At 39.1% G+C, this 26,619-nt stretch overlaps 1 protein-coding gene across 1 annotated transcript in view; it reads right to left on the reverse strand.

Moving 5' to 3' along the window:
* The window catches only part of LOC121961725 (pleckstrin homology domain-containing family A member 5-like), a 142,743-nt gene that overhangs the window by 24,379 nt on the left and 91,745 nt on the right, over positions 1-26,619 (reverse strand). Inside the window, exons 7-14 of the mRNA XM_042511784.1 lie at positions 26,086-26,186; positions 24,826-24,941; positions 21,438-22,559; positions 14,975-15,261; positions 13,077-13,315; positions 8,530-8,613; positions 5,681-5,800; positions 2,435-2,488 (exon numbers count right to left, since the gene is read on the reverse strand). Of these exons, the coding sequence (XP_042367718.1) occupies positions 2,435-2,488; positions 5,681-5,800; positions 8,530-8,613; positions 13,077-13,315; positions 14,975-15,261; positions 21,438-22,559; positions 24,826-24,941; positions 26,086-26,186 (2,123 nt within the window). The remainder of the gene's footprint in view (positions 1-2,434; positions 2,489-5,680; positions 5,801-8,529; positions 8,614-13,076; positions 13,316-14,974; positions 15,262-21,437; positions 22,560-24,825; positions 24,942-26,085; positions 26,187-26,619) is intronic.

A 26,619-nucleotide genomic window follows, 5' to 3' on the forward strand; every position in this document is an offset into this window, starting at 1 on the left:
CTCTGCAAGAAAAGTTTTTCATGGCACACTGAACTCAATTGAAACCAATGATGGTATGTATTGAAAAAATATCAGTAGCAATACAGTAAAATGGCTAAAACATAAGAAACACTAGTATGGTCCTCTATTTTACCTAGAGTACCAATTAATACCTTGAGCCTTTTTTGACTAAGTTACTGAACTCCATCAGCCTTCATTTGGGCCAGTCCCCTATTTGGGACAGGCCTTTAAGTCCTTTTAGACAAAACTCTTGCTTAGCAATTATGGGAGATACTAACTTTAAAATATTACTGTATTTTTAAAATGAGGCTACGCAATAACATTAATTGTGAATCATTTTTTAAATTTATCTTTGACAGACAGACAGATAGATAGATAGATAGATAGATAGATAGATAGATAAATAGACAGGTAGACAAAGAGTGAGAGAGAGTCCCATATGGAAATACCGACAGCCTACCTTAGAGAGGATTGAAGCTAAAAAAGGTTATGGCAGCAAGAGGAAAGGAGTAAGAAAGGGGTAAAAACTAAACAGAGGACAGTGGAGGACTCTTTTATTTTGTAGCTAGCAAAATACCGAAAAAAAGCATACCCAACAACACGGTGCAGGAAGAGGAGGAAATATTGTTTATGTCAGTTAAAGTGTGTCTAGTTTGAAGAACGAAGTTAGCAGACAGCGAGCTGTAGACCTCACAACAATATTCAAAACTTCATTTTTATGAAAAGAACGTTTTGACTCTCTTGATTGGTTGACCCTTACGGACTAAATGCATATAAGTAATCAGGGAATGGACACATATTCTGACTTTAAGACCTCTTCAACGGTTTAATCTCATTTGTTTACCATTCCAGGTAGTCTAAATAAATTATACTTCTTTGACAGTTGAATTGTGGAGCCAAACTAACCAAACTAACAATGTGAAACATGTCCATATTGGCAGAGTTTACACATTTATATTATAAACTAAGCATGTTGGAACTAGCTCAAGTGAGTAGCTGATGAGGTGGGTAGCTGTTCGTTCTAAGAGGTTTTAAACATCAAAGGAACTTTACGAAAAATTCACTATTGGAATCTGTGTTCATTTGTCATAATGTGCAGTCACACCTGGCTGGTAAAAGGGACTCTGTGTAATCGAGGCCTGGCTTTTAATTGAAGTTTTACGGTAACTTGATGAACACAGAAAAAAAGAGAGGCCTCTAGAAACTGTGCAAAAGAGTTTGAAATACTGCATTTAGGCTCAAAACTAATAATTTGGTCAGATTAAAGGACTCTGAATTAAGAAAAAACTAGAAAATAGTTTGGTCAGATTAAAGGACTCTGAGTTAAGAAAAAAGAAAACAAGAAATAGAGACAGAAATGGAAGTCTAAAACAGAGATGATCATAAAACTCTGATTCCTAATAAGTCTGGCCGCTGTGTGAACTATGCAATAATTTGCAAGTTTTTGTCACCCATAGTCAACTTAAGACAGTACAAAGACAATACTTTTAATGATCAAACTGATAAACTTCATAGTTTTTTAATAGATATTCGGTCATTCGTAATTTAATGCCTACAACACATTCCAAAAAAGTTGGAACGGGGACACCAAAGCTTGTCAACATTGTGGAATACCAGTTTAGAACATTTTACAGCCAAGCATGGTAATTGGTAACAGGTGATGGCTTCATGACTGGGTACAAAAGCAGCATCTTTGAATGGCTTAGTCATTCCCATTTCAAACTATTTTTGGAAATCATGAATGTCGTGTCCTCCAGGCTAAAGAGGAAAAGGACCATCCAGATTGTTACCAGCTCAGAGCTCAAAGTGATGATATCGGGGGTGTTAGTGCCAATGGCATCATTGGCAACTTCTGTGAAGGCACCATGAAAGCTATAAGGTACACACTGGTTTTGGAGCAACATATGCTGCCATCCCTATGATGTATTTTTCAGGGACCTCCCTGCTTATTCCAGTGAGACAGTAAGACACATTCTGCATGTGTTCCAATAGCATGGGTTCATAGTAAAATAGTGCAGCTACTAGACTAACCTGCCTGCAATCCAGACCTGACTAAAATTGAACATGAATGGCACAATATGAGACACAAAATATTTCAAGATGAGTTTATATTAAAAAAAATCAGTTTGAACATCAAATATCTTGTGTACTGATTTCCACTGATTATAGGTAAAAAAGGATGTACAAATTATTGCATTCTCTTTTTACTTACATTAAACACTTTTTTGGCATTGGGGGTGTACATGTCCATGCATGTAAGTTGTATGGCAACATTGTAAATTTATTTTTTGTAAACATCTATATTTAGCTGTCATTAAGGGACACCTAAGAGAATAAAAGTTTCAGTACACCCCAGAATATTTGTTTGAATCAAAACTATATTTTGGACTTAGGGAGGATGGAGGCAAGCAGGATTGAGTCTGGAAGTCCTCACCTGGCTCTCTAGGTAAATAAGGTTCCTCTGAAGGTGATGAGAAAGAACATCAGTCTGCAGTAGCCGCAGAAGAAGGACGAGAAGAAGCAGGAAAAGTGACAGGAGAAGAAGAGAGGATGGCACGTTTCAACAGAAAGGAAGAGATTGTAAAAAGGAAAGGTCAGTGTTGCATATTTAATTAGCAGCCATTGTATACTTATTTTTAAGTGAGAATAAACTTGGAGAATATGTTTTAGCTGCCTAAACATAGTTTATTTATCATAATCACAACCTTTCCCTTACAATGACCTTACTGTATTTGCCATACACATATATTGTAGAATATTCTTTTAAAAGGTTGGTGATGAATGGTAAGAAAAATGTTGGAATCATCCATGTCAACATTCTGTCTGCTGATAGGGTTATATGAGGTGTTAATATCAGATGCAAAAAGTGTGTTTCCAGCATTGCCAGACTTTCAGTTGTGGCTGATAATCATGAATCAAGAACAGCAGAATAAGAAGGGTTATGACTTATTCTACAGTCATGCAGCACTGTTGAGAAGATGCAGCTGGATTCTGTTACAATGGTATTTTGTACATAACACATGCAAGTACATGGAGAGCTGGCCGATACCCTAAATAGATATTACTGCCAAAAAAACCCCAGAACTAGGCTTAGGCGGTATCATGGTATCACAGTATAACACGGTATTTAGAAATCCAAAAAGTCTATTTTTTAATACCGTCATGAGTACAGGAGTTCCTCTTTCCATTAACTGCTCAAAGCACACTTATACCGTCATTCTGCGCGTACCCCAGTGGCATTTTAGGAAGGAATAAAAAATGAGATACCGCCCAAGCCTATCCAGAGCAAATATGAACTGTTAACTGTAACTGTTAACCGTTAACTTAGCTGGCACAGTCCAGTAAGTTCACATATGCTGTTATGGCAGTAATACAACCTTTAAGTACAGGAAAATAAACTAAATTAGCGCAAAATCACCATATTACCACATCACACATCCGAAAAAATATAGAATCTAGTTTTACAGCACAATATGATTTTATATACATGTGTTCTATTGGCTATGTTTCAGGACAGGCAAATTGTTAGGCTTCCCCCTGTTTGCATACATATTCTGCAACATCTTGTCATCATAGAATTTACACAACTTCAAGCAGTCAACTCATAACACATAACGACATGCTGCACTGCAAGTCTGCATAACAGTTTTAAAAGCTGGTTTAACAAACACACTGCAAACTAAATGAAATAACTTACTCCAAATAAGCTTCTTGCAAACTGATCAGGTTAATAATAATAAAAATAACACAAATAAAACACAGCCCGCTCACCATGTACATCAAGCTGAAATGAGACAACAGGTGCCATATTTGATGCATCAGCATCACCACCTATCCATCCGAGCTGTTGCCCACAAGCTGACATGCTCAATACACACACACACACACACACACACACACGCACACAGAGTTGCAAAAGAAAGCCAATAAATCCATCCACACATCAATCCCAACATCCCCAACACAATCACACATACACCAGCCTGCATGGACATTAAAACAATACTCCAAAATGAAATTAAAATTGGGGTGCTTATACAGCAAAATGCTGGATTTGACACTAAAATGTCCCTAAGTACACATAGAAGTGGTTGCCCTGTGACCATGATATCTATCACTAACCTGATACCTGTAGTAATCTTGTGACTGTGTGAAGTAGGCATGTAGGGGTTCCCAAACCAAAACCGGGATACAAATGTCCACAATCTCTGTGTCACAATCCCATCTTCTGTGTTACAGTTTTCAATTGTTCGATAAATAAAACCATGTGTGCATCCACAGTTCAATGTGTAAAGTATGTTCGAGTCTTAACGTGGACTTGACTTTCAGTTAAAACTTTTTTTAACTTTTTTTTATTTATTTTGTATGGTTTTTGTTTTTATTTTACAATGAGCTACACATTTAAGACAAATTAATCATTTTACTTTCACATCCTTGTATTTATTCTATTCATCTGTCGTGTAAGGTGTTAGTGCAGTGGTCTGCAGCACTGGTCCTCAGTGTCCTCAAGGTAAAATTAAATAGTACTTTTTGTTCCTGTCATACTTTCCTGTAGTATTTTTGTTGTAATATTTTGAGGTTGTACCACATGTTTTGCGATACTCAACCACAGACACATTTTTATAAAGATCATTCTGCCATATTTTCAGTGTGTAGACGGGAACTTACAAAATGTATTACAATTCATCCATCAACATGAATATCTGCACTTTCATGGCAATAGGGAAAAATGTCAAACTGTTGGTTGTGGTGCTGGACATGTCAGCAAACCATCCAAGTCAGAAGAATCCATTGTTGGAAACCCTGACTGTCTGGAGCATAGACTGTATATTAAGATGGATGACATGACAGCTTCCTAAAAGTGAAATGAAAATATCTCTATCACTCTCTGGTGGCTGGCTGCAGTATAGGTCATAAGCCTGCCCCCCTCTATGCTAGCACATGAAACAAAAACTCAGAGGACAGATCAAATATTTTTTTTCCTGAAGATAGTTTCTGTCATTTTAAGGAAGTTCTCATCACCTTGATGTTTGTTTAAGGCTTTGTTTTTTTCTGATAAGTTTGGTTTTGATGGTATAAAAAGGGGCTGCTTTGATGTCTGCTTTGATAGCTCTGTGTGCCAATGGTGCTGCTTAGCAGTCATATGAGTGTATGGACGGGAACTCTATCAACACGGAGATCACAAATTTGCTGACTTAGGCTCCAAAAGATGTCACCAGCACAAGATGGCAGCTGTATGCAGAATATTTTGGGTGCTTTGTCATTTTATATGCAGTCTATGGTCTGAGTCACATTTTGTGAAACATTTTCTGGTAAATTTCAAGCTGTTTCACTGGATAAGTGGATATTTCAACCAACTGATGGTGCTATACAAAAAGTTAAGGGATCACCAAAGTTGTAAGGGTTCCCCCTCTAGGGATCATCATCATCAACTGTCTACGCAAAATGTCTTGACAATTCATGCAAAATAAAAAAAATTACTTTAAATGCCAAAACAACAGAAATATCTTCAGTCAAGGAGAGTATGCTGTTTTTATCTCACAGAATCTTACAGAACACACCAAAAGCAATTTCATTTGGAGTAAATGAAATGTCTCAAGCAAATAACCTCCCCGGGCTAATACACCAACACACACCTGCGTGCATGCAGACACACGTAGTGTACACACTCAGTGCTGACCTTAGCGTTGGGCCCCTCCAAACCCAGGGCCATTAGCTGAGCTACTGTGTGTTCCCGCAGGCTGTTGAGCTCCGCCTGCTGCCGGCGGAGCTTGATCAGGAGCAGGGTCAGCTCCTCGGGCTGCACAGAGCAATACACAGAGGAGAGAGGAAGAGTCGCCACACTGACGACATCAGTACCTGTGCACTGTTTGAAAACAAACGTGATGCAGTGACTCTGATGACCTTAAAGAGAGGAGGAACCACTGCAACCACTGATTCATTGTCCGGTAAATATGTCTTTAACCCTGTAATTGTAAGATGATGTATTTAAACCTTTTATTTTCAGTCTGGTGGCAGAAGTTAATAATGCACTGATTACTGTCTCTTCTGATGAACTGCAACAGATGTGTTTGGCAAGAAAGACCAGGGAGAATTACAAACAAGAAAGAGTGTGAACAGAAAACTCAGCATGCAGCATGAGACAGCTATCCATCTGTCAGCTATCCATCCATACACACACATTAGAGGTGGTACCTGTCGAACTATTACAGTATGATGCAGGGTTGCAAAGATGCAACTTCAGAGGCCGTATTCGCAAATGTTGTAAGAAAACTCTCAGAGAGCTCCTAACTCAGCCTAAAAATCTCTAGCAAGGAGTCCTAGTTAAGGAGTGATTCAGGAAAGTTCTCAGAGCAAGGAAGGGACAGAAACGTATGGCCTTTGGTATTTAAAAATAATAATTTATAATTTTAATAGTACTTTGGTATTTTAAAATAATAATTTATAATTTTAATAGTAATAATCTGGCTAATCTGTTTCTACTAATAAATAAATCAGGAGGCCTTGTAGCTCAGCTAGTAGAGCAGGCACCCCACGTACTGAGGCTGTGTTCTTGCCACAGTGGCTGTAGGTTCAGTTCCAACCTGCAGCCCTTTGCTGCATTTCATCCCCTCTCTTTTTCCCCTTTTCATACTTAAGCTGGCAAAAGCCTTGAAAATAATTAAAAAAACAAACAGATTCATAAAAAAAGTCTACATTGCACCTTGTACCTTGTATTTGGCCGGGATAAATGTGAAAGGTAGGTTGCTTCAGTGAGTTAAATTAGAAATATCATCACAATTAAACTCCAGAAATACTTTACAGTCAGTTGCCCTTTTTTCGGACAGACATCATGACTCAGCTCCACAGTCACCAGAGTGGTTTTACTGTTGCCTTGTTGTAGAACTAGATAATGGTTAAGTTAATAGTTAATCTGTCAATGAAATATTGTTAACAAAAATAATGGAGACCCCAGAAGGAGTAGCTGCAGTTTAGCACAGAAGCTAATGGGGATCTTAATACACACACAAACAAGGAAACTTTGACTTTAGTGAGGTGTGGTTGATCCTGTTGCTAAGTGTGATGCATTTTTTACCTGATGTGATTGGTTGTCACAGATGCACCCTTGTGTGAGCCTGCAGGGTGTGAACACTCAGGGGGAAAGAGATGTGAGCACATACCTAATGACATCGCCCACAAACATTCTCCCTGCATCATCTAATCTGTAGCATGTCATTCAGGGTTTGGAGAATATTTCTCCAAACTTTTTGTCTTTCCACCATTTTCTCCCCTACTTCAGAAACTCTTCAGACTCCTCCTTTTACCTTAGGAGTTCTCTTAAAAAAACTAACATGCGCTTTGAATAACTTAATCTTTACCAGGACCTATTCTTAACTTTAAGAGAAAGTTCTTATAAGATGTCACAACTCCAGGAGCACCAGGAGGCTTTGTCAATATGGGCCCAGATTGATTTAGGGAAGCCTGGGAGGAGGGTCTGGGACTGATATTATAGACAAGACATGAGAGGCTTGCATCTAAAATTGACAACAATTGACAATTTAGGAACTGTGAGACATTAGTTGATAAAATATAAAACTGTATTAATATTTTTTCTTTTTCTTTTCACAGTACATTTATCAGAGCCTGTTGCCTAAAAACAGTTGCCTGCAGTAAGACAGAGGCAAAAGAGGTGCTATAAATCCAGTAAAACCTAAACAATAAACTCAAAGAAGCTACAATGATCAGAAGAACAGCAGTCGTGATTACTCTTTGGCTGTATTACCATATTATTTGGTTACAATCCCTCGAATCTGAAACAATTTCTACATTTGACATTAGGGTAAGTGGGCTAGGAAATATGCTGAAATGTCATGTGTCAAACAAAGAGAAAATGTTCCTAAACATGTGACCGCCTTTCATTCGCCTTGTGACTTTGTTACTGGCCACTGTGGTCTAGTTTATGGACGGACTGCAGACATGAATACAAACACACGTCTCACACACCCACACCCACTCAAAATGACTTAATGTGACACAGTGAAATAACGTTACTGTGGGAAATTACTGAACAATATTTTCTCATCAAACTGCAGAGGCACTCAGCTGCCATTAAGCAATCACATTATTCACAGCTTGTTTCAACCACAATATCAGTCCTCACTTTTGATTGTTGTTCAGTTTAAGAGAAAAAATAATTTAATTTGTGCAGCTGTATTGTGTGTCTGTGTGAGCATGTGCATGTGTGTGTGTGCGCGCGCTGCATCATAAAGGGACGATGGCATTGTCAGTAATTACATTGGTCCTGCTGAGACATGTTCAACACAGCAATAAGAACCTGCTGAGAACAAAACATCATTGAGACTGACATGTGAGTTGTGTTTCAGAGAGACTGAGTTTGAATGTCAGTGATGGACAGCAGTGGCTGTTTGGGCGATGTGTAAATGCTCTCAAAATTCTACTCACTCTATGAAAGTGTACTGAAATCAGGGGGGCAGTAGATAGAGTCTCATTGTATGGAGCCTGAGGAAGAGGAGGGGGTGTAACACTCACCGTCTTGCCTTGCAACGACTGTGCAGTAATGTTCGGAGGAGGGACACCAGCTGCGATAGATCGTCGGTCAGATGGATAGCCGTACTGTGGAATAAAGGGACAGAAGAAGATTAATTTCAGTTGAATTCATTATCTTTAAGGTGATCTTTATTAAGCTCCATTCTTTTGAAATGACTTCAAGCTAACCTACCCCTTTATTGGCACCACTCTTCACTCTTCACTCTTTCAGTTAATTTGAAAGTCGGTATTATTTATTAGTGATAATAATAATAATAATACTTTATGAGTGTGACTGTAACCTAATTATTTCAAGAGTTTATCCATTACTTTAAATAAAATATTGTAAGAAATATAAAATACAAAAGAATAGAACAGAATACAATAGAATAGTCAGAAACCAATAAAATATGAAGTACATATATAATAAATAAAGGGATAATAAATAATTCAAAGTGGGGTAAAAGTTAGATATCTGTTATTGAACAGAAAAGAGAGCATGCTACTGAACAGTGTTAGTTTGTCCATTACTTTAAACTATCTATTTAAAAAGTTTAGAGTCCAGATTACCCTTCAGTTAAGATCACTGCTTCCTAACTTGAAGGTGTTCATGGTGGCGTCCTGCTCTTTGACTGAGAAAACGTGTGTAGCCTGGTGTATTAACCCAAGCTGTCTAGTGTATCTCAGTCATAGAGTAAAAACTTTATCTGAGGTGTCACTGCGGTTCACAGCCTACTATGGGGATTGGACCTGGCTTTTCATCCATTGACTGCAAACTCCACTCTTTATCCTGCCTGACTCTCATGGGGGAGTCAGAAGAAGCATCTGTGAGAGCTTCAGATCAAGGACTGTTCCATGGTTGACAAGGATACCCTTAGTAGATGGAGGATGGAGGATGGAATGCCAAGCACATTAGTGGGTGCTTCGATAGTAAAAAGCTATATTGCCTAATTATCCTGCTTTGGAAAGAGAGATGATAAAAGAGACAGTGTTATGTCGATCTGCATAGAGGCTCAGTGACTGTCAGAATGAAATGATATTTAAAGGAACACATCATCTGGGGAAGCATTTTCCCTTCAAACACTGAGTCAGACTCCATCCTGAGGATTAGAGATGCTATGTGTTTAAGAGTTAAGTGTATTTCTACACTTAAACTGTGATGACTAGCCTGTGAGGGTTTACCTTGATTGCAAAGCACTTCAGTTCATAGACAGTTTCTTCATTTTTACCTGACAGAATTAAATGCTCTCCTACAGAGCTATGGCACCTGTATTTGCTGTGCTGAATAACCTTTATTTAAAGAGAGTACTTCCTGTCACCCCTGTTTCACATTAAAAGCAGTGTTTTGGAAAATTGGCTTTTGTTGTGAAGCAGTTACAGGAAATTCACTGTATTTGTCCCTAAGGTTAGCACAGACTCTGTGTTGATCAATAAACCTTATACATTTGGTTATGGACATTCTCAGATTTTGAGATAAAATGTGTCAAAATTTAAGATGTACAGTCTAAAGCTAGGCACACACTGTAGGATTTTAGAAATGTTGTCGTTAAATCCAAGACATACTGTATGAGTAAACTGTCTGTAATGTAAAGTTAAAGGTCATGATTGATGTGCTCACACTGTATGGTCCGATCATCAAGCCACGACCTGAGAGCTCACACTGTACATTTAAAAACAGCCTGTCGGCCCCTGCGGACCGTCCTGGCTGTTGACATTTGTCAATAAAGATTAGTTTGAAAGCTTTGAGGCTGGTAAGGTAGCAACAATGCTAATAAGGCAGAAGTGTACTGCTTTGATTCTGTGCAGTCCTGTGTGCCAAATACCAGTCCATTTTACCGAGAGAACTGGAAGGTTACTAAGTACTTTTACTGTTGTTAAGTTGACAGCTGATGTTAGCTACTCTAACGTTTCTTGTTGTGCAGTTGCTACCAGCCATAAAATGCACCTCCTATGTCCAGCATTATGTTGCCATGGCATTTTCAGATGCTTCATTTGCCACTTCCCGCAGGCACTGTGAGAAAAAAAGGCACTAACATTGGGGAATCAACTTGTGGCTCTGCATCAACTGTGCGAGAGCCTGCGTCGGCCGACTAATATTACTGACCTGTCAGACTGTTCAGGAGCAGAGGATTGATCCTTGCTCCCCCCCGTACACTGCTTGGCAAACGACACCTGATCCCTGATCACCTTATCCACAAACATGCAAACATGGAGTTTTTCACTCAGACACACAGGTCTATACCTCTGATTTATCTGATAATCTGAGACATCTAATCCAACTATAATGCAAGTAATCTCTACCTGTATGTAAGATAAGATAAGATAAGATAAGATAATCCTTTATTAGTCCCACAGTGGGGAAATTTCCAACATTGCAGCAGCAAAGGGATAGCAAAATAGCAAGATAACTGTGCAAAATAAACTATATTAATAAATAAGTACAAAAACGTGCAGGATGAAGATGAAGGAAATAAGCACAGAGGACGACATAAACAAACAATATATACAGTATTTACAACGCAGAGAAACTCAACAGTTAAAAAAAGAATGTACACAGTTGCATGGGTGAAAGTGAAATTGCACTTGTGGTATTAAGCTGTACAAGTGGAGTCAGTTATTGTTGTGTGTGGTCTACTGGGAGCAGTGCTGGTTGTACAGTCTGACTGCAGCAGGGAGGAATGTATGTATGTATGTATGTATGTATGTCTACTCTGACTGCTCATATTTAACTTCATACTTTTATTTTGGGTTTCTACATGTTCACATACTTTAATGTTAAAAACAACAACAACACCAACAACGAAACATTATTTATCTAATACTGTCTTTGCTGCAACATTTGTATTCCTCTATCTTAAATGCTCTGGTTTAGCATTTGTCTTTTAAAGCCTCTCCCTCCCAAAAAGCCCAGTCTGCTCTGATTGGTCTGTGTTTCCGGACTTTGTTAGGGACATTGCAGCTGGAGAACCACTGTAACAGAGTATAACTCTCTGAAATCACGGAGAAATTAACAACATCCGCCACCAAGAATTCAGTTTTTTTTATGTTTGTCTCAGGTAAATACTGCTATTTACATGTCTCTCTCACAGAATGTTAGTCTAGTATTTCTGCATAAACTCTGCCAATTGTAAACATTTGCTTTGTTTTATGTTTGTTTTCACATGTTTGTTTGAAATTATCTACAGAGCCCAGTGAAGAAGAAAGAAAGAATGCAATGTAAATGCACTTATAGTGACCATCAGGAAGCGAAGGATAACACCATATGAGACAATAGAGGAAGTGAAACAGTTGTGAAGTGATTATTTCTGGTCACAAAAACACCTCCTGGTAATAAGCTTACTAAAGTAATTAAGTCATGGTACAGTGATTACCAACTGCCCCCATGTGTTGTCCCCTACCCCTACGTGCTCAAAGCCACTGGTACATGTTACCTGATGACATGAGGACAGCCCCAACAGTTTTGTTTTTTAAAGTGGTGGACATTCCTTTTTAGCAGCATATTTGCATAGTCTGGTTTAACTATTTCATTTTATTTCTTTTAGTGGTTTTTAACTTGGGTGTGTTATTACTTTTACTGGTTTATCTATTTTTCTATTTTATTTTGTTGTTTTTTCTCATGTTTTATCGTCTTTTATTAATCTGTTTATCTTATTTTATTCTATCTTTAGTTCTTTTATGCATTTTAATTCATACGTATTATCCTCTTTAGTGGTCTACTTTTAGTGTTATTATTTTATTTTATTTTTTTAATCATTTCTGATTCACATGTCTTTGCATTTTTAATTGTTATATTCTTCATCTTAATTATTATTTTAAGAGTTTTCAGTTACAGTCACAATGGATTTGATTCACTTTCATGGTCAATTGCTGGCTTTGTTTTTTGCCTGCAACTTGTACCTCACACTTACTTACTGCGCTTCCACCTAGGATAAAATGTGCCATATAAATAAAGTTTTGCTTGCTTGTCTTTATGTCAGTGACACTGAGGCTTAAAAAGACTTTTTCCTGTACCATGTCAATGAATGCCCCACCAATATGGGATTTTTGAAAGCAATATTAATATCGGTCTTATAGCAGAAAAAAATTCAGATAACAGATATGGTGATTTAAATAGAAAAAGAATAAGGGGAGGGTCTTTGCTCAACCACACTGGAGAAACATTTACGTTTAAAAGCCATGAAAAAGTGCATTTTGTTTAACATGTCAGCTTTCAGAGTTTTTATTAGTCTGATTAGTCAACATGGTGGACTCTGTGGAGGAGGATCTACTACATATGTAGATATATATGGCTCTTTCAAATGTAACAACAACAATAATTTTTACATTTAGGTAAAACACATTTATGAGTACTATACACCATTTCTGCCAATAGATGTCCCCAAATTCTACACACTGGACCTAAATAAATGGTTTCCAGTTTTTACATCTGTATTTTAGGGCTTTTTTCAGTCTTTTGGAGATACATTGTATTGCCATTTTTGTATGAAATGTGCACATGAAGTTTTGATTTTATAATAATTTGATTTAAACTCCAATGTCATGCCCACTACCTTGGGGAGGTGTGGCCTGTGCCGGTGGTCCAGCGTCACGTCCCCTCTGAAGACGGGTGAGGACACCTCGGAGTGGGTGCTGCTCGGGTTGTGAGCGACCTGCTGGCGAGGAGGGGAGAAGGTGCTGTAGAGAGCCAGGGAGCCGTGAGACGGTGAGGTGGGGATGGAGTGTGCCACAGTGTGTTCAGAAATGTTCCCCATGGTCTTGGTGCTGGGCAGGGTGCCATAGTGACTCACAGCTGTAAGCACACAGGGGAAGAGATCAACCAAATGAAAAAAACCAACAACAAAAACCCCCCACAAAAGTTAAGAAACTTAAAGAAACATGAAACAAGAAATGATATCATTCAGGGCCACTTGGCCAAAAAGCCTGCGCAATACCACTTTCTTAACAGTTGAAAGTTTACATTACTTGAAATATAGATGTTGCTGCAGAGAAGTTCTACATACTAAAACATGGATTCTTCACAGACAACCATACCCCGGTGTCACCAATTCAGTATCTGACCAAATGTCTTTCCTTTTGTTTCTGAGATATGACATTACATAATGGCCTGAAAAGTATTTTTGCAGAACATTATGATATAACCGTAAAGTTGACATTTGACCTTTTGGATATAAACTGTCATCACTTTGTTTTGTAACCATCTTAGACATTTGTGTAAAATTTTGTCATATTTAGCATGTGAATGCTTGCATCAGTCCATCAGTCATCTTGACCTTTAACCACCAAACTCTTATCAGTTCTTAAGTCCACGTGAATGTTTGCGTCAAACTTGGAGAATGCCTTGAAGGAACCTTTAAGGCATTGTTGAGATAACGTGTTCACAAGAATGAGACAGATGAGGTCAAAGTGACCTCATCTGAACACAAAAAATCGAGTTCATCTTTGAGTCCAAGTGGATGTTTGTGCCAAATTTAGGAAAATTCCCTCACGACATTCTCGAGATAGTCAAGGTCACGGTGACCTTGACATTTGATCACGAAAATCTAAGCAGTTCATCATTGAGTCCAAGTTTTACGTTTGTTAGAAATTTGAAGAAATTCCCTTAAGGTGTTCTTGAGATATTACGTTCACCAGAATGAGGCAGAGGGACGGTTGGACAAATGGACGACATGAAAACATAATACCTCTGGCCACAGCTGCCACCTGTATGGAGGCATAAAATCTGGGATCAGTGGCTAAAAAGCTGCTGGCAAACTGAAATTAACTGCAACTGGCAATTTTTGGTTCTAAAAACGTTCTGAGAATGGTACAATGCAACCAATAAAATGTTTTAGTTATGTCTTCAGCGGCAAGTTTTTGTTTTGGTTCCCAGAACGTTCGTCTTAAAGTTAGGTTTACATTCTCTATAAACATAAAAAAATGTGAATTTTTTAAAAAAAAATTTTTATTGTTAACAAATCACATTACATTACATTTTCATGAAACTAATTTTCTGTAATCAATAAAATGTTCTGAATGTTGCTTTGACAATGTTCTTCCTATGTTCTAATGTAACATTGTGGGACTATTTTATAAAAGAACATTCTCTGTCTTGTTCTCTGGCTCTCAGAGCATGTGAGCTGAGAGTGAGCACGCAGAGGGACTTTGACTGGAACGCTGAGAAAATTATTTTATTTTTAAAAAGTTGGAACGTCACCTTATCTGCTACTCTGTCCTACTCTAGTTTCGCTCTGTTACTGTTCACCCCATATGTCTAAAATATGCCCAGCCCAGAAATGCATCAGTGTATTGTGCATACACAATGTAATTTATGTTAAAAATCAGCTACTCTGATATCAACAATGAAGTTCAAAAGTTCTTGGCTAGCATAAAGAAATACCCACCTGAAAACTCCAAACTCTCTAGTCATAGCTCTGCCTACATTACAGGAAGTAGATATAATATAGTGTACCTGTTGGCTGAGCCAGACTCTGCCTGGAGAAGGCCTGTCTCTGCTGCCACTCGTACAGCTGCCACATAGTGTCATCCCTCATCGACCGTCTCTTCTCAGCCGTGCTGATGGTGGAAGTGGAGGCGGGGCGGAGGGCGCGGTCGTACACAGAGCCCGCCACACTGCAGATGCTGTCGGGCCTCATCATGCTGTTGCGGGGCATTGTGCGGTAGCCCTCTGGGTAGCGGGGCACGATCTGAGCACGGTGGCTGGGCATGTTCCTGGGTAAGGTCTGATAGGACGTGACACTGGGAGAGAAAACAAAGAGATGAGGAGGGAGGACTGGCATCTGATACAGAGAGACGGTCAGCTTTTGATCTGGATCCTGTGGTCACTGGTTGGGGAGTCAGGCAGTTCTAAACGGCGTCTGTTTGTATTGTGAATTCATGAACTGATGGGAAGATATCTGAGTCTTGAGCTAGGGGCCAAACCACATGAAGGGCCCTAATTTAACTTTGCAAGTGCAGCAAGAAGCATATTAACAAGAGTATGTGGCTGTGAGGGCAAAGAGCTTGGTGCTGTGATTACAGATCACAGAATGAGGTGTTTTTTCTTTTCCTTTACAATTTGGAGTAATTTTATTCTTTTTTAAAAATACTTTTTTTTTTCTTTAAATTTCTGTGCATTTTTTTTTCCTTTAAATTTTTTTGGGTGATTTTAAAAATTTAGGATGATTTTCCTTTTCTCTAAATGTTGCTGGTGAACAGAACAGAACACATGCCTTCCAAACTACAGGTCCGCAGAAAGAAAAATTGCCAAAATGACATCATTTATCACAGCCAATTGTTGAACCTTCAAATTTTTTTTGGTAATCTCTGGTAATCAAAGAACAACAGTTAAGGACAAAGGAAAGTATGCATCAGATTTAGTTCCTAAATCACAAAAACATAAAGCAACAGATAATAAGAAGCCAGTGGTCAGAGCATTAGAATCCACACCATAGTCCTGGAGATTTTTTTTCTTCTTTGTTACACAGCGAGACAGCAGAGTCAACTGAGCCTGGCAGAAACTAATAAATGTGCAAATAAGTGAATAAATGAATGAATGAGTCATTCTCTAAAGCAGTCAGTGACTTATGAATCTTGCAGTGGCCAGACCTCCCTGTCCTGCAGCAGGAGACGAGCTCAGCATTAATCAGATCTGCTTTCTTTGATGCTCAGAGAGATGTTTTCTTCGTACCAATTAAGACAATTAACAGTTATGTTAAACTTTAACATGATTACAGTTACTTGACATTTAAGCCTCATTCATGCAGCATCCAATCATGCTTTTTATCACGGTTACTATAGTACCTACACTCAAGTTGATACAGTAGGCAGGTTTCTATTATAGATTGCACAAAACTTAAGTGATATTTTCTAAATGTCGATGAAACAAAATGAGTGATGTTCTGCGACTTCTCCTCCGGCGATAACATTCCAAGATGCATGATGATGGATGTTCAAAAGATTAGCTTTATTTTTATTTGCAGCCACCATACTAGCCGTCATTATTTCCAACCCAAGGCTACATATGGAGCGGATATATGAGGGATTTCTGGGAGGTGATAGTCCACGCTTTCACAGAGGAATTGTGGATTCAAAACCTCCAGATGATCCACTCAGCTTTTGAAGAGTTTTGTGATGCAATAACAGCTCTTGTAGCTCCTGCTGCATCATGAGGGAACCAGTTCCTACTGACAAGCACATAACCATAGCATCATGTGACCTAGGAAAGCCAAAAAAAGTGTTTCCATTGCAGTTTTGTGAAATATGGCTTTTTAGAATTGTCTGAAATAGCACCTCATGCGAGCGTAAAAACATTTTTGCCATAAATAGGAGTTTTCTTTAAACTGACTTGTTTCCATTAGGTGTATTTCATATTCACAATCTCAATTTGTGCAATTTTAGGGTTAATGGAAACCTGCCTAGTGAGGGAAACTGGATCAGAACACGGAGTGAAGGGCTACACACATTGCACAGAAACACCTGTGCTTGCTGTTCTCCAGCAGCCGATGAATCAATGCCTTTAATCAGAGTGTACTGAACAGGAACCATCTTAATTATCAGTGTGTGTGTGTGTGTGTGTGTGTGTGTGTGTGTCTGACATGTATGGTGTGCTTGACTGGGTTTAATTATCAAACTGCTTCTGTTAATAGAACTCTGCTTCTCTTTCACTTTCACTTTGACCTGGGAACATGGAGTCATGAGGAGCTCGTTAGCCATGCAGACAATAGAAGCTAATCATAAGACAGATGCCTTGACTCTCCAGGACAGTGACTTTGACCTTACCAGTCCATTGGGACATACGTACATTACATTGGCTGTCACTCTGTCTGCCTCTCAGCTTTAGTCACATGAAAGTGGAGAACGTCACAGTTTTCCTTTCTCTCATGTCACCTTAACATTCAGCAGAGCAACCAGCTAATAACCTCATCTGATCTGCAGCAACTTTGTTTCTCTTCATGCAATCACAACGTTTCACACACACTCATTTATTTGTAGCAGCCTGTTAATGAAACATCTGCCACCATGTGTTGATTTATTATTTTTGGGTCTGGACCATTCATCATGATAAAAACATATATTTGACTATAAAGTTATTCATTGCACCACACTGTCAGAGTGCAGCTTACTCTGGACACAGGCGGAGCAGCAGAACACCAATAAAAGTAAAATGTTTGCATTCACTTACAAACAGCTGGCCCTCTCATCCCTCCATCTAATCTGATCAGCTCAGACTGGATCGACAGATCAATTATCCACACAAGTAAAACTAGTAAAAGCAAAACAATGACCTGGAAATTCTTATCAAGTTGCTTGACAAGATATTGTATTAATTTTCATTCAAAGGATTAAGCAATGGCCACTACCCGCTGAGCCCTGAATGTTTACACCACCCCTGGTTAGAACGGCTTTTTGTGCTATGAAGCCAATAATTGCATAATGATTTTAATAAATTCCCAGAACAATGTCCTCCACCCTATGTGACTATGCTTGATGTTGAAGTTGAAGTTGAACTTCATGAACCTGTTTGAAAGGAAAACTGATCCTTAGCCAGTCAGTAGCAAGACAATCAGCCATAGGGGAACACTACTCCTTTTCAGGCCTTTGAGGGGAACATCAACACTGAAAAATACATCACTCCTGTGCTCTGGGGCAGTTTATTGATTGCCTGTCTTCTTTCTTTATGCTATCACACTAAAAACAAGATTTCTTTGCTGATACTAAAACACTGAAACAAACTCGAAATGCTCCCTGAGTTTGAGGGAACATTTGGCAAAGGAGAACATCAGTTTGCAACACTAGGAATTAATTGCCACCAATTGTTAATTACTCATTTGGGTGCAAAAACTTCTTCATAGAAACTCCAGAGATAGTTGGTCCTCAATTCTCTGTCAGCGAAGCAGCGTTGCTGTCTGTCTGTTGGAGACGTGGTCGTATTAAACTATTTACTTTGCAGCTGCTTTATTCTGCTGAATCCATATACAGGGAAGCACAGACAGAAGCTGTTGCTGGTAATATGGTGCTGGAACCAGTAGGTCAGTCACTACTGTTCTAATACTGTGTTCACTAAAATCATATGGCTGTTAGTATGACATGCTGTTAACAACAATAACAATCAGTCCTACAACAATGTAACTCGCTTTTCCTCCTTTGCACTAAGTGCTGATAAAGATGACTAATGTGTCTGGGCAGCTCTCAGCTCACTCTGCTCTCATCACACTCTCACATCTATGACTTATTCATGGCTGAAGAAGGAGAGGAGAGCATCAGCACTCTGTGCAACTGTTCCACTGCATTCCTCGGTACAGGAGGCTAAACACCAGCATTCCCAATTGACACACATCTATGGTGACACAAAGCGCTTTTAGCTTCCTCTGATCTGCAAGCTAAGAGCAAGGATGGAGGGAGACACACAAGAACTGAATGGGAGAAGCAAACCTCTCCTGGAGTATAAGGGTTAAAATTTATGACCTGAAAGTGCAGTTTGCAAAAAAAAAAAAAGTTTTTGTTTGGCTTAAGAAGAAAACATCATATTTATACGTGCACTTTGTGATGTGCAATGTGCACCTACTGTTTGCAAGGAATTTGTTCTGGTAACTTGGTCAATCTTTAAATCCAGTTATTTTGTATTTTCATGTTGTATTTATTAGTGTGCAATTTGTAGCTACTGTTTTTGTAGGGCAAGAACTCTGCATTGGTCATTTTAAATGTCATTATTGTGTATTTCACACCGACTGTTGTATTGCACATTGCATAGTGTTTGCACTAGTAACTTGTTGAAATGAAGTAATTGTGTACACCATGTTTTTTGCTTGCCAGTGTGCCTACTGTCCTTTGTTGTGTTGGGGCCTCTGCTGTTCATGTGTTCTGTACTGTACCTGTATGTATTGCATCAATCTGTTGAGTGAAGGACTACTGATGGAAATTAGCATCTCTCTCAATCTGGTGTGACCATGTTTTAATTTCTTGTAAATGATCAATGTCATTGCACGCTGTCCTTTTGATAAATCAAATAAACTAAAGTACATCAAGATACATTTTAACTGCCACAAAATTAAGTGAAAAAAAGAGCTCCACTCTGCAAAGGCAATCTCTTGTAAAAACCGAAACAACTTGGAGCTGAAAACGCTTAAAACTGATAACCGTGGACTTCATAAGGAGCCCCCATCAGCATACTGAACAACACTGAGTCTGGATCCGCCATCTCCCAGCACCTCAAGTGGCTATTCAACAGAAACACCATCAGAAACAAGGCCCAGTAGAGGACAAACTCCCTGCAGCTTCTACACTGCTGTAACCCAGTTTGTTCTCTGCACATCATCACTGTGTTGTTTGGATCAGCCACCAAATACAGAAACAGACTACAACAAACAGTAAGGGCTGAAAAAGACACCACTGGTGCCAACATGCCCTCCATTCAGGACTTCTATGTACTTTTTACACAGAGAACATCAGGGGGACAAAAGGTCATGAGCAACTTTGCAGGAGATGTCCTGCAAATTGCAAAAAAAAACATTAAAACATTAGGTGACAAGAAAATGACCTGAAAATTAACTGTGGATAGATTATTAGATATTATCTAAGAAATAGTGAAAAATGTCCAGAAAACTTCATTTTTAATTCTTATAATTATATCTTTAAAATAATTATAAATAAATAATAAATAATAAATATTATAATAATAAATAATAATAAATATTACTTAATTTATATATATATATAAGTCTGTCTCACAGACTGTAATGTATATATATATTATTCTATTATTTTAACACTTTCTTAGGATCACTTGCTTATTTTCAAATAACTTTTAACTTTCAACATTGTAACTTTTACAAATTTCTTGCTAATTTTGGGTCCATTTCTGGTAAAGTTTCCTTCTCCCCATGATTTTGAAATAAACAAGCCTGTTTCCTCAGGGGGGTATACTACAAAGCAAGCTGAACAGGCTCTCCTCAACTGAGCTGGCTCCACAAATCCTGCAGCCTCGCTCAGAGCTAAAAGGGTACGACAAACATGGTCGTCAGTTGTTTCTGTTAATTCAGGCTTTCTGCTTCAGACTCTGAGCACATTCACAGAAAACCAGTCAAGTGATGCATTCAGCATGTCATTCATAAATAGTTGATTGCCTGCTGCCTACTTCAGTATTAAAATGTATTACAGCACAAAGTGACACTGTTGTTTCAACAAAGGCGAGAGCTGACAGAAGAAGATGTATGGTTAATGCACAAGTTAATATAGACAATCTGTTTAGGCTGTGACTTCTAACATGACGGCTGCTCATTCTGCAAGCTCTGAAACTTAATGCAGTGGATTTAAACATTATAATCAGGAACTATATTTAAGTCTGACTATGTCCCAAATTGAAAGAGACATATAAGCCACTTTAGACAAATCAGAGTAAAATTAATTTTATGGATTGAATAATATCTGTGATAAAAACTAACAGGATAATCTATCAGCTGTAATACAACAGCAGAGTAAAAACACACTTCAGCCAATCAAAACCAAGCATATCCTAAACATAAGAAGCAGTAACAGTATGATATGATTTGAAGGAATTATATCACGTTTAATGTGAAATCAACATCATCCTGATTAAAAATATATAGTGAGCTGTTAATGTATAATGTGTTCTGTGGTTTAAAAGAAGCTTTTTTTAGAGTCACTGTGGACAAATTGACCAGAAAACACTGCACACACATACAGTCGTTCAGGGAGTCACATCCAGATGAATAAGGTAAACAATATTCGGTCTCAGATTTTCTGGGAATGGGAGGTGCTGAGGTGCTGACTGATTTTTGGGTTTTAGTACTCATTCATGGGGTTCTCTATTATGCACAAAAACCCAATTTTAACACTGCAAAAGTAAAAAAGATATCATGTTTTAAAAGTAAAAATTCGGTTAGAAAAGCACAGATGCAGTCAGAGAGTCTCACCTTCTGGTGTCATCATCCAGTCCTCTGGTCCGGTGTGTGCGGACCCAGTGTTCCAGCTGCTGCATGGAGTTGGTCCTGGACAGGCCTCTCTCTGTCTCCTGGACCGGAGCAGGAGTTTTTCCCGGAGCCATGGCCAGGCTGCTGTCCACCTCTGCAGGGCTGTAGTCTCCTGTCTGCTCCCCCGCTGTGGACCCCGAGCCATTGACTTGTGCAGTGTTTTGGACAGTAAGGTTGGCCTGGCCCTGGCGAGATGCAGACACTGCGGCTGCGATGGCGGCAGCCTGAGCCGGTTGCAGCTTGATGCTGCTTATTTTAGTAAGAGACCTCTCTGCACTCGGATCCCTCTGGAGACCATATTTGTCCCCGCTTCGGACTGTGGCATACTTCCCTGCGTCTCTGAGAGTAGCGTATTTATCCCCCTCTCGTAGCGTACTGTATTTCCTCACTTCCTTCAGCGTGCCATATTTGTCCACAACCTGGATGGTACCATATTTACTGTCCGCCTCCCTTATTGTGCCGTACCTCTCTGTCTCCTTTAGGGACAGCTGTCTCTTTACCTCCTTCTGTGGAACGTATGTCTGTCCATCTTTCTGAAGTGTGTGCCTGTCTCCTACTTTCTGCAGTGCATATTTTTCTCCGTCCTTTGTGAGCAGGTACTTTTCTCCATCTTTAGACGGAGCATATTTCTCCTCTGTTGGCGTCACAGTGCATTTTTCCTCCACTTTCTGAACGGCATACTTCTCCAGATCCCTGTGAATTGTGTACATACTTTCGTCTTTCTGCAGCGAGGGTTTCTCCTCGTCTTTTTGCAGCATGTACTTCTCTCCATCCTTGTGGAGGAGGTACTTCTCTCCATCCTTCTGAAGCATGTAGCTGATGCCATCTTTCTTCAGCGAGTACTTCTCCCCGTCTCTCTGTAAGGTGTAGTACTCACGCTCTCGCTGGCAGTTGTGTTTCTCCAGGTCTATTCGCCGTTTGTCGTCCACTCGAGACAGGGAGTGTTGTCGCAAGGGCTCACGGTTGCGTTCGTTGTTCTGGATCTCGGGCCGGGTTAGGACTCGGTGGTTCAGCAAGTTGTTCAGCTCCTGAGGAGTCCGCTGATCTACTTTCAACTTGTCCAGTCTGGAAAGAGACAAAGAGAGGAATGTTACAAAGAGTAAAGGAAAGAGTAAAGTTTTCAGAGAGATGTCAAAGAGATCATGGGTGTCAGAAGTTCTGTGTGCGTCTGACAGCTTCTTTATCTCTGCCATCTTTCCTTTCTGGCTATTCACTTCTGAGAAGTTTCTGATCTCTATCAGAAACTTGTGACAGTGCAGGGGGAGTCAGTTCCCACTGGGTATTGGGTCACCAATAGTTAACAATTATTGCCGTTCTGACAGGAATAACTCCATATTTAAACCCAAAACTTGAAACTTATAGAGGAATATCTCTCTCAGTGTGACACTCACTGACAACAAAGGATCAAGCTCACACTGTACAGCAGGGATACTCAACTTGCTTTGCATGAGGGCCACTTTTGCAAAATGACAGGAGGCCAGGAGTCAGTCACAGCACCCTATACATTTTTCTAGGATATTAGGACATTTCTATAATTACAGGACATTTCTAGGATTTCAGCATGTTTCTGGGATTTTAGGACTTTTCTAGGACTTAAGGATATTTCTTGGATTTAAGGACATTTCTATTATTATATCTCATTAGACATTTGTGTGAAATGTAAGTATATGACTTCTAAAGTTATGGCAAAAACATGTTGGATGAGGTCACCTTGACCTTTGACACCAAATGCTAATCAGCTCATTCTTGAGTCTACTCGAATGTTTGTGCCAAATTTGAGAAAACTCCCTGAAGGCCATTTTAAGATGCTAGGTTCACTGTAGGAGACAGATGCAAAGTTACAGTGACCTTGACTTTTGACCATCATAGTGGAGTCCAAGTGAATGTTTGTTTCAGACTGGAATAAGTCCCCTCAAGGCATTTTTGAAATTTTGTTTTTGAAAGAATGTGACAAGTGCAAGGTCACGGTGACCAATACCTTTGACCACCAATCATTTCATCCTAGAGTCCACTCAAAAATGTATGCCAATTTGAAGAAATTCCCTCAAGGTGTTTTTGAAATATTGTGTTTTAAAAGAATGAGATGAATGCAAGGTCACTGTGACCTTGACCTTTCACCACCAAAATCTAATGAGATAATTCTCGACTCTATTCGAATGTTTGTGCCAAATTTGAAGAAATTCCCTCAAGGTGTTTTTGAGATATTGCGTTTTAAAAGAATGAGATGAATGCAAGTTACTGTGTCCTTGACCTTTGACCACCAAAATCTAATGAGATAATCCTCAACCCTATTTAAACGTTTGTGCCAAATTTGAAGAAATTCCCTGAAGGTGGTCTTGAGATGTTGTGTCCACAAGAATGAGACAGACAAGGTCACAGTGACCTTTACCTTTGACCTTCAAAATCTACTGAGTTAATTTTAAGTAAAGGAGAATGTTTCTGATCAAATCTGAATAAATTCCCTCAAGGCTTTAATCAGATAAGGCGTTAACAAGAATGAGACGGATAAAAGGTCACTGTGGCCTTGACCTTTGATCTATGACAACCAAACTTTATACTTGAGGGCAATTGAAAGTTTGTGCCAAATTGGATATAATTCCCTCAAGCTTTCCTTGAGATATTGCGCTCACAATAATAAGAGAGAGAGGTCACAGGGACCTTGAACATTGACCTATGACCATCTACTTAGTTCATACTTGAGTCCAAGTGGATATTTGTGCCAAATTCAAAGACATTCCCTTTAGGCATTCTTGAGATATCATCTTTACAAGAAAGGCCAGTGGGGTGGATGAGTGGACCTCAGCTATCACCAACGCAGAGGCATAATAAGACACAAGTTGCATTAAATGATTCTTTAACTATCAACATGATGGAAGCTATAATAAACCTGATCTCAAGAGTCCAGCCTGAACTCTGAGTCTGTCTATGTGGTATACCTGTCCTTGCAGGCCCTAATGTATGGTATAGCTAAATTTGGGTTATTTTGTTAATTTTTAAATTAGCTCCAGCAGCTTTTTCTTTTGAAATGATGGTTCTATTTCTCATTCAAAATATTTAACAATGACTATGGTATGCTCCTTCATTAAACTCAACAACACCCAGACAACAAGCTCAGCTTTGTCTGCCCCTCAGCTGAGGAGTTGACTCCAGTCTTCATGAATAAGAGGGAACTCTTAACTCTGTGCTTTTAGAGGCATTTAGGGGACTCTAGAGATATGATGAAACCCTTCATGCATTTTATAACACTCTAATCTGCTGAATATAAATATGTGTGTCAAATTTCCTTTCAGCACCATCTGTCTGTGAGGATGTCCCCGTTCTGAGTACCCACCTTCTGACTGGTTCAGTGTGGACGAGGGCAGCATCTGTCATCACTTTCATCCACGACTCCATCTCTTTGGCGGTGTCAGTGCAGAAATAATATGTCCGCATGTTGGGGTGCGTGGCCTGGCAGTGCAGGGAGAGAGGGGAGATATTGACAGTGAGAGGGAGATAAACACGAGGAGGAGGAGGAGACCGACAGACCGAGACGAAGAGAGAGGATGAGATAAAACAGTAGTGTGATGGTGACCTTGAGATATCACGAGGAAGTCTCTGCATCTTAACATCATCTTTGTTGGCAGAAGAGCGGGTTTTTCTGTAAAGTGTGAGTGTATGGGTATGTGTGTGTGTGTGTGTGTGCTCATCTGTGTACTACACTTCACGTGTGAAAACAAGGGGGTGTGTATTTTGGCATTGGGTTAAATTGTATCTGTAAGAGTGACACTGAGGTTACTGTGTGTGTGTGTGTATTTCTGCTGTGCATGAGTAATGGTGAGTCTCTGTAAAGTAGCTCCAAGTAAAAGTCCTTACTCTCAAGTGCTGATTACATAAACTATGATGGATATTAAGATCACTGTCAGTAAACTGCAACCTTAAAGGAACAATTCATCTTATGTCTGTGGATTAAAGGGTAACTTTGGTATTTTATAACCTATAGAGGGATACTCAACCTGCTTTGCTTGAGGGCTACTTTTGCAAATGACAGGAGGCCAGGGGCCTGTCATAGAACCACTATATATATATCTAGGATTTTTGGACAATTCTTGGATTTTTAGGACATTTCTCATATTTTAGGACATTTCAAGGACTGTTTAATGTTTTTTGGATTTTCGAACATTTGTAAGTTTTTAAGGACATCTAACATAGGCTGTTTCTAGGACATTTCTAGGATTTAAGGACATTTCTCAGGTTTTAGGATGTTTCTAGGATTAAAGGAAGTTTCTCTGATTTAAGGATTTGCTAGGATTTCAAGGATTGTAGAATAGGTTATTTGTAGGATTTCAAGACATTTCTCGCATTCTAGGGCATTTCAAGGACTGTATAATGTTTTTAGGATTTGAGGACTTTTTGAACATTTTAGGACATTTCCCATATTTTAGGACATTTGTAAGATTTTATGACATTTCACAGATTTTAGGACATTTTTAGGATTAAATAAACCATTGTCCTAATTTTACAGACAAAAATACATAAAAACAATAAGACTAACTGTTTGAGAACATGTAAAAAAAAACCTGTAGTGACCTTGGAGCTCGACCTTGTGTTTTACCTTGAAGGCATATTTCCTGCTGATGTGGTCATCCACAGACAACATGGAGATGTGAAAGCTTGGCAGCAGGATACTTCCCAGGATGTTATCCTCTTTTTCATCTGCACCAAAAAAGAAAGAAGAATAGTCATATGTCAACATATTAGAGTGGGAAATTTCCATTCAGAGCTACACCCACCTGCAGGAAGCTAAGCCGAGTCCGACTGTAGCTCTGGGTTAGTGGACAGACGATCAATAAAGATTTATCAGCATCAAATGAGGCTGTAGAATGAATAAAAGGATGGACCGCTAACACACAACTAGTTTTTGATAAGTTTGCTGTGATTGAGGGGAGGAACTGAAGGTGGGGTTGCTTTATAAGCAGATGGAGTTAAGGGAGGAAATCTCTATGGCCCCATTTTTTGTTATACAGATGGAGACACTTACATCAAAGAACTGACTATCAAGGGTGTATCTATAGATACACCCTTGTACTCCAGACTTCTCCTAAAGGGATGGGACTCAACTAATGTTGCTTTAAGGGAGCTCCTAAAC

Source organism: Plectropomus leopardus, chromosome 22, assembly GCF_008729295.1.
Source record: "Plectropomus leopardus isolate mb chromosome 22, YSFRI_Pleo_2.0, whole genome shotgun sequence".
Taxonomy (NCBI): Eukaryota; Metazoa; Chordata; class Actinopteri; order Perciformes; family Serranidae; genus Plectropomus; species Plectropomus leopardus.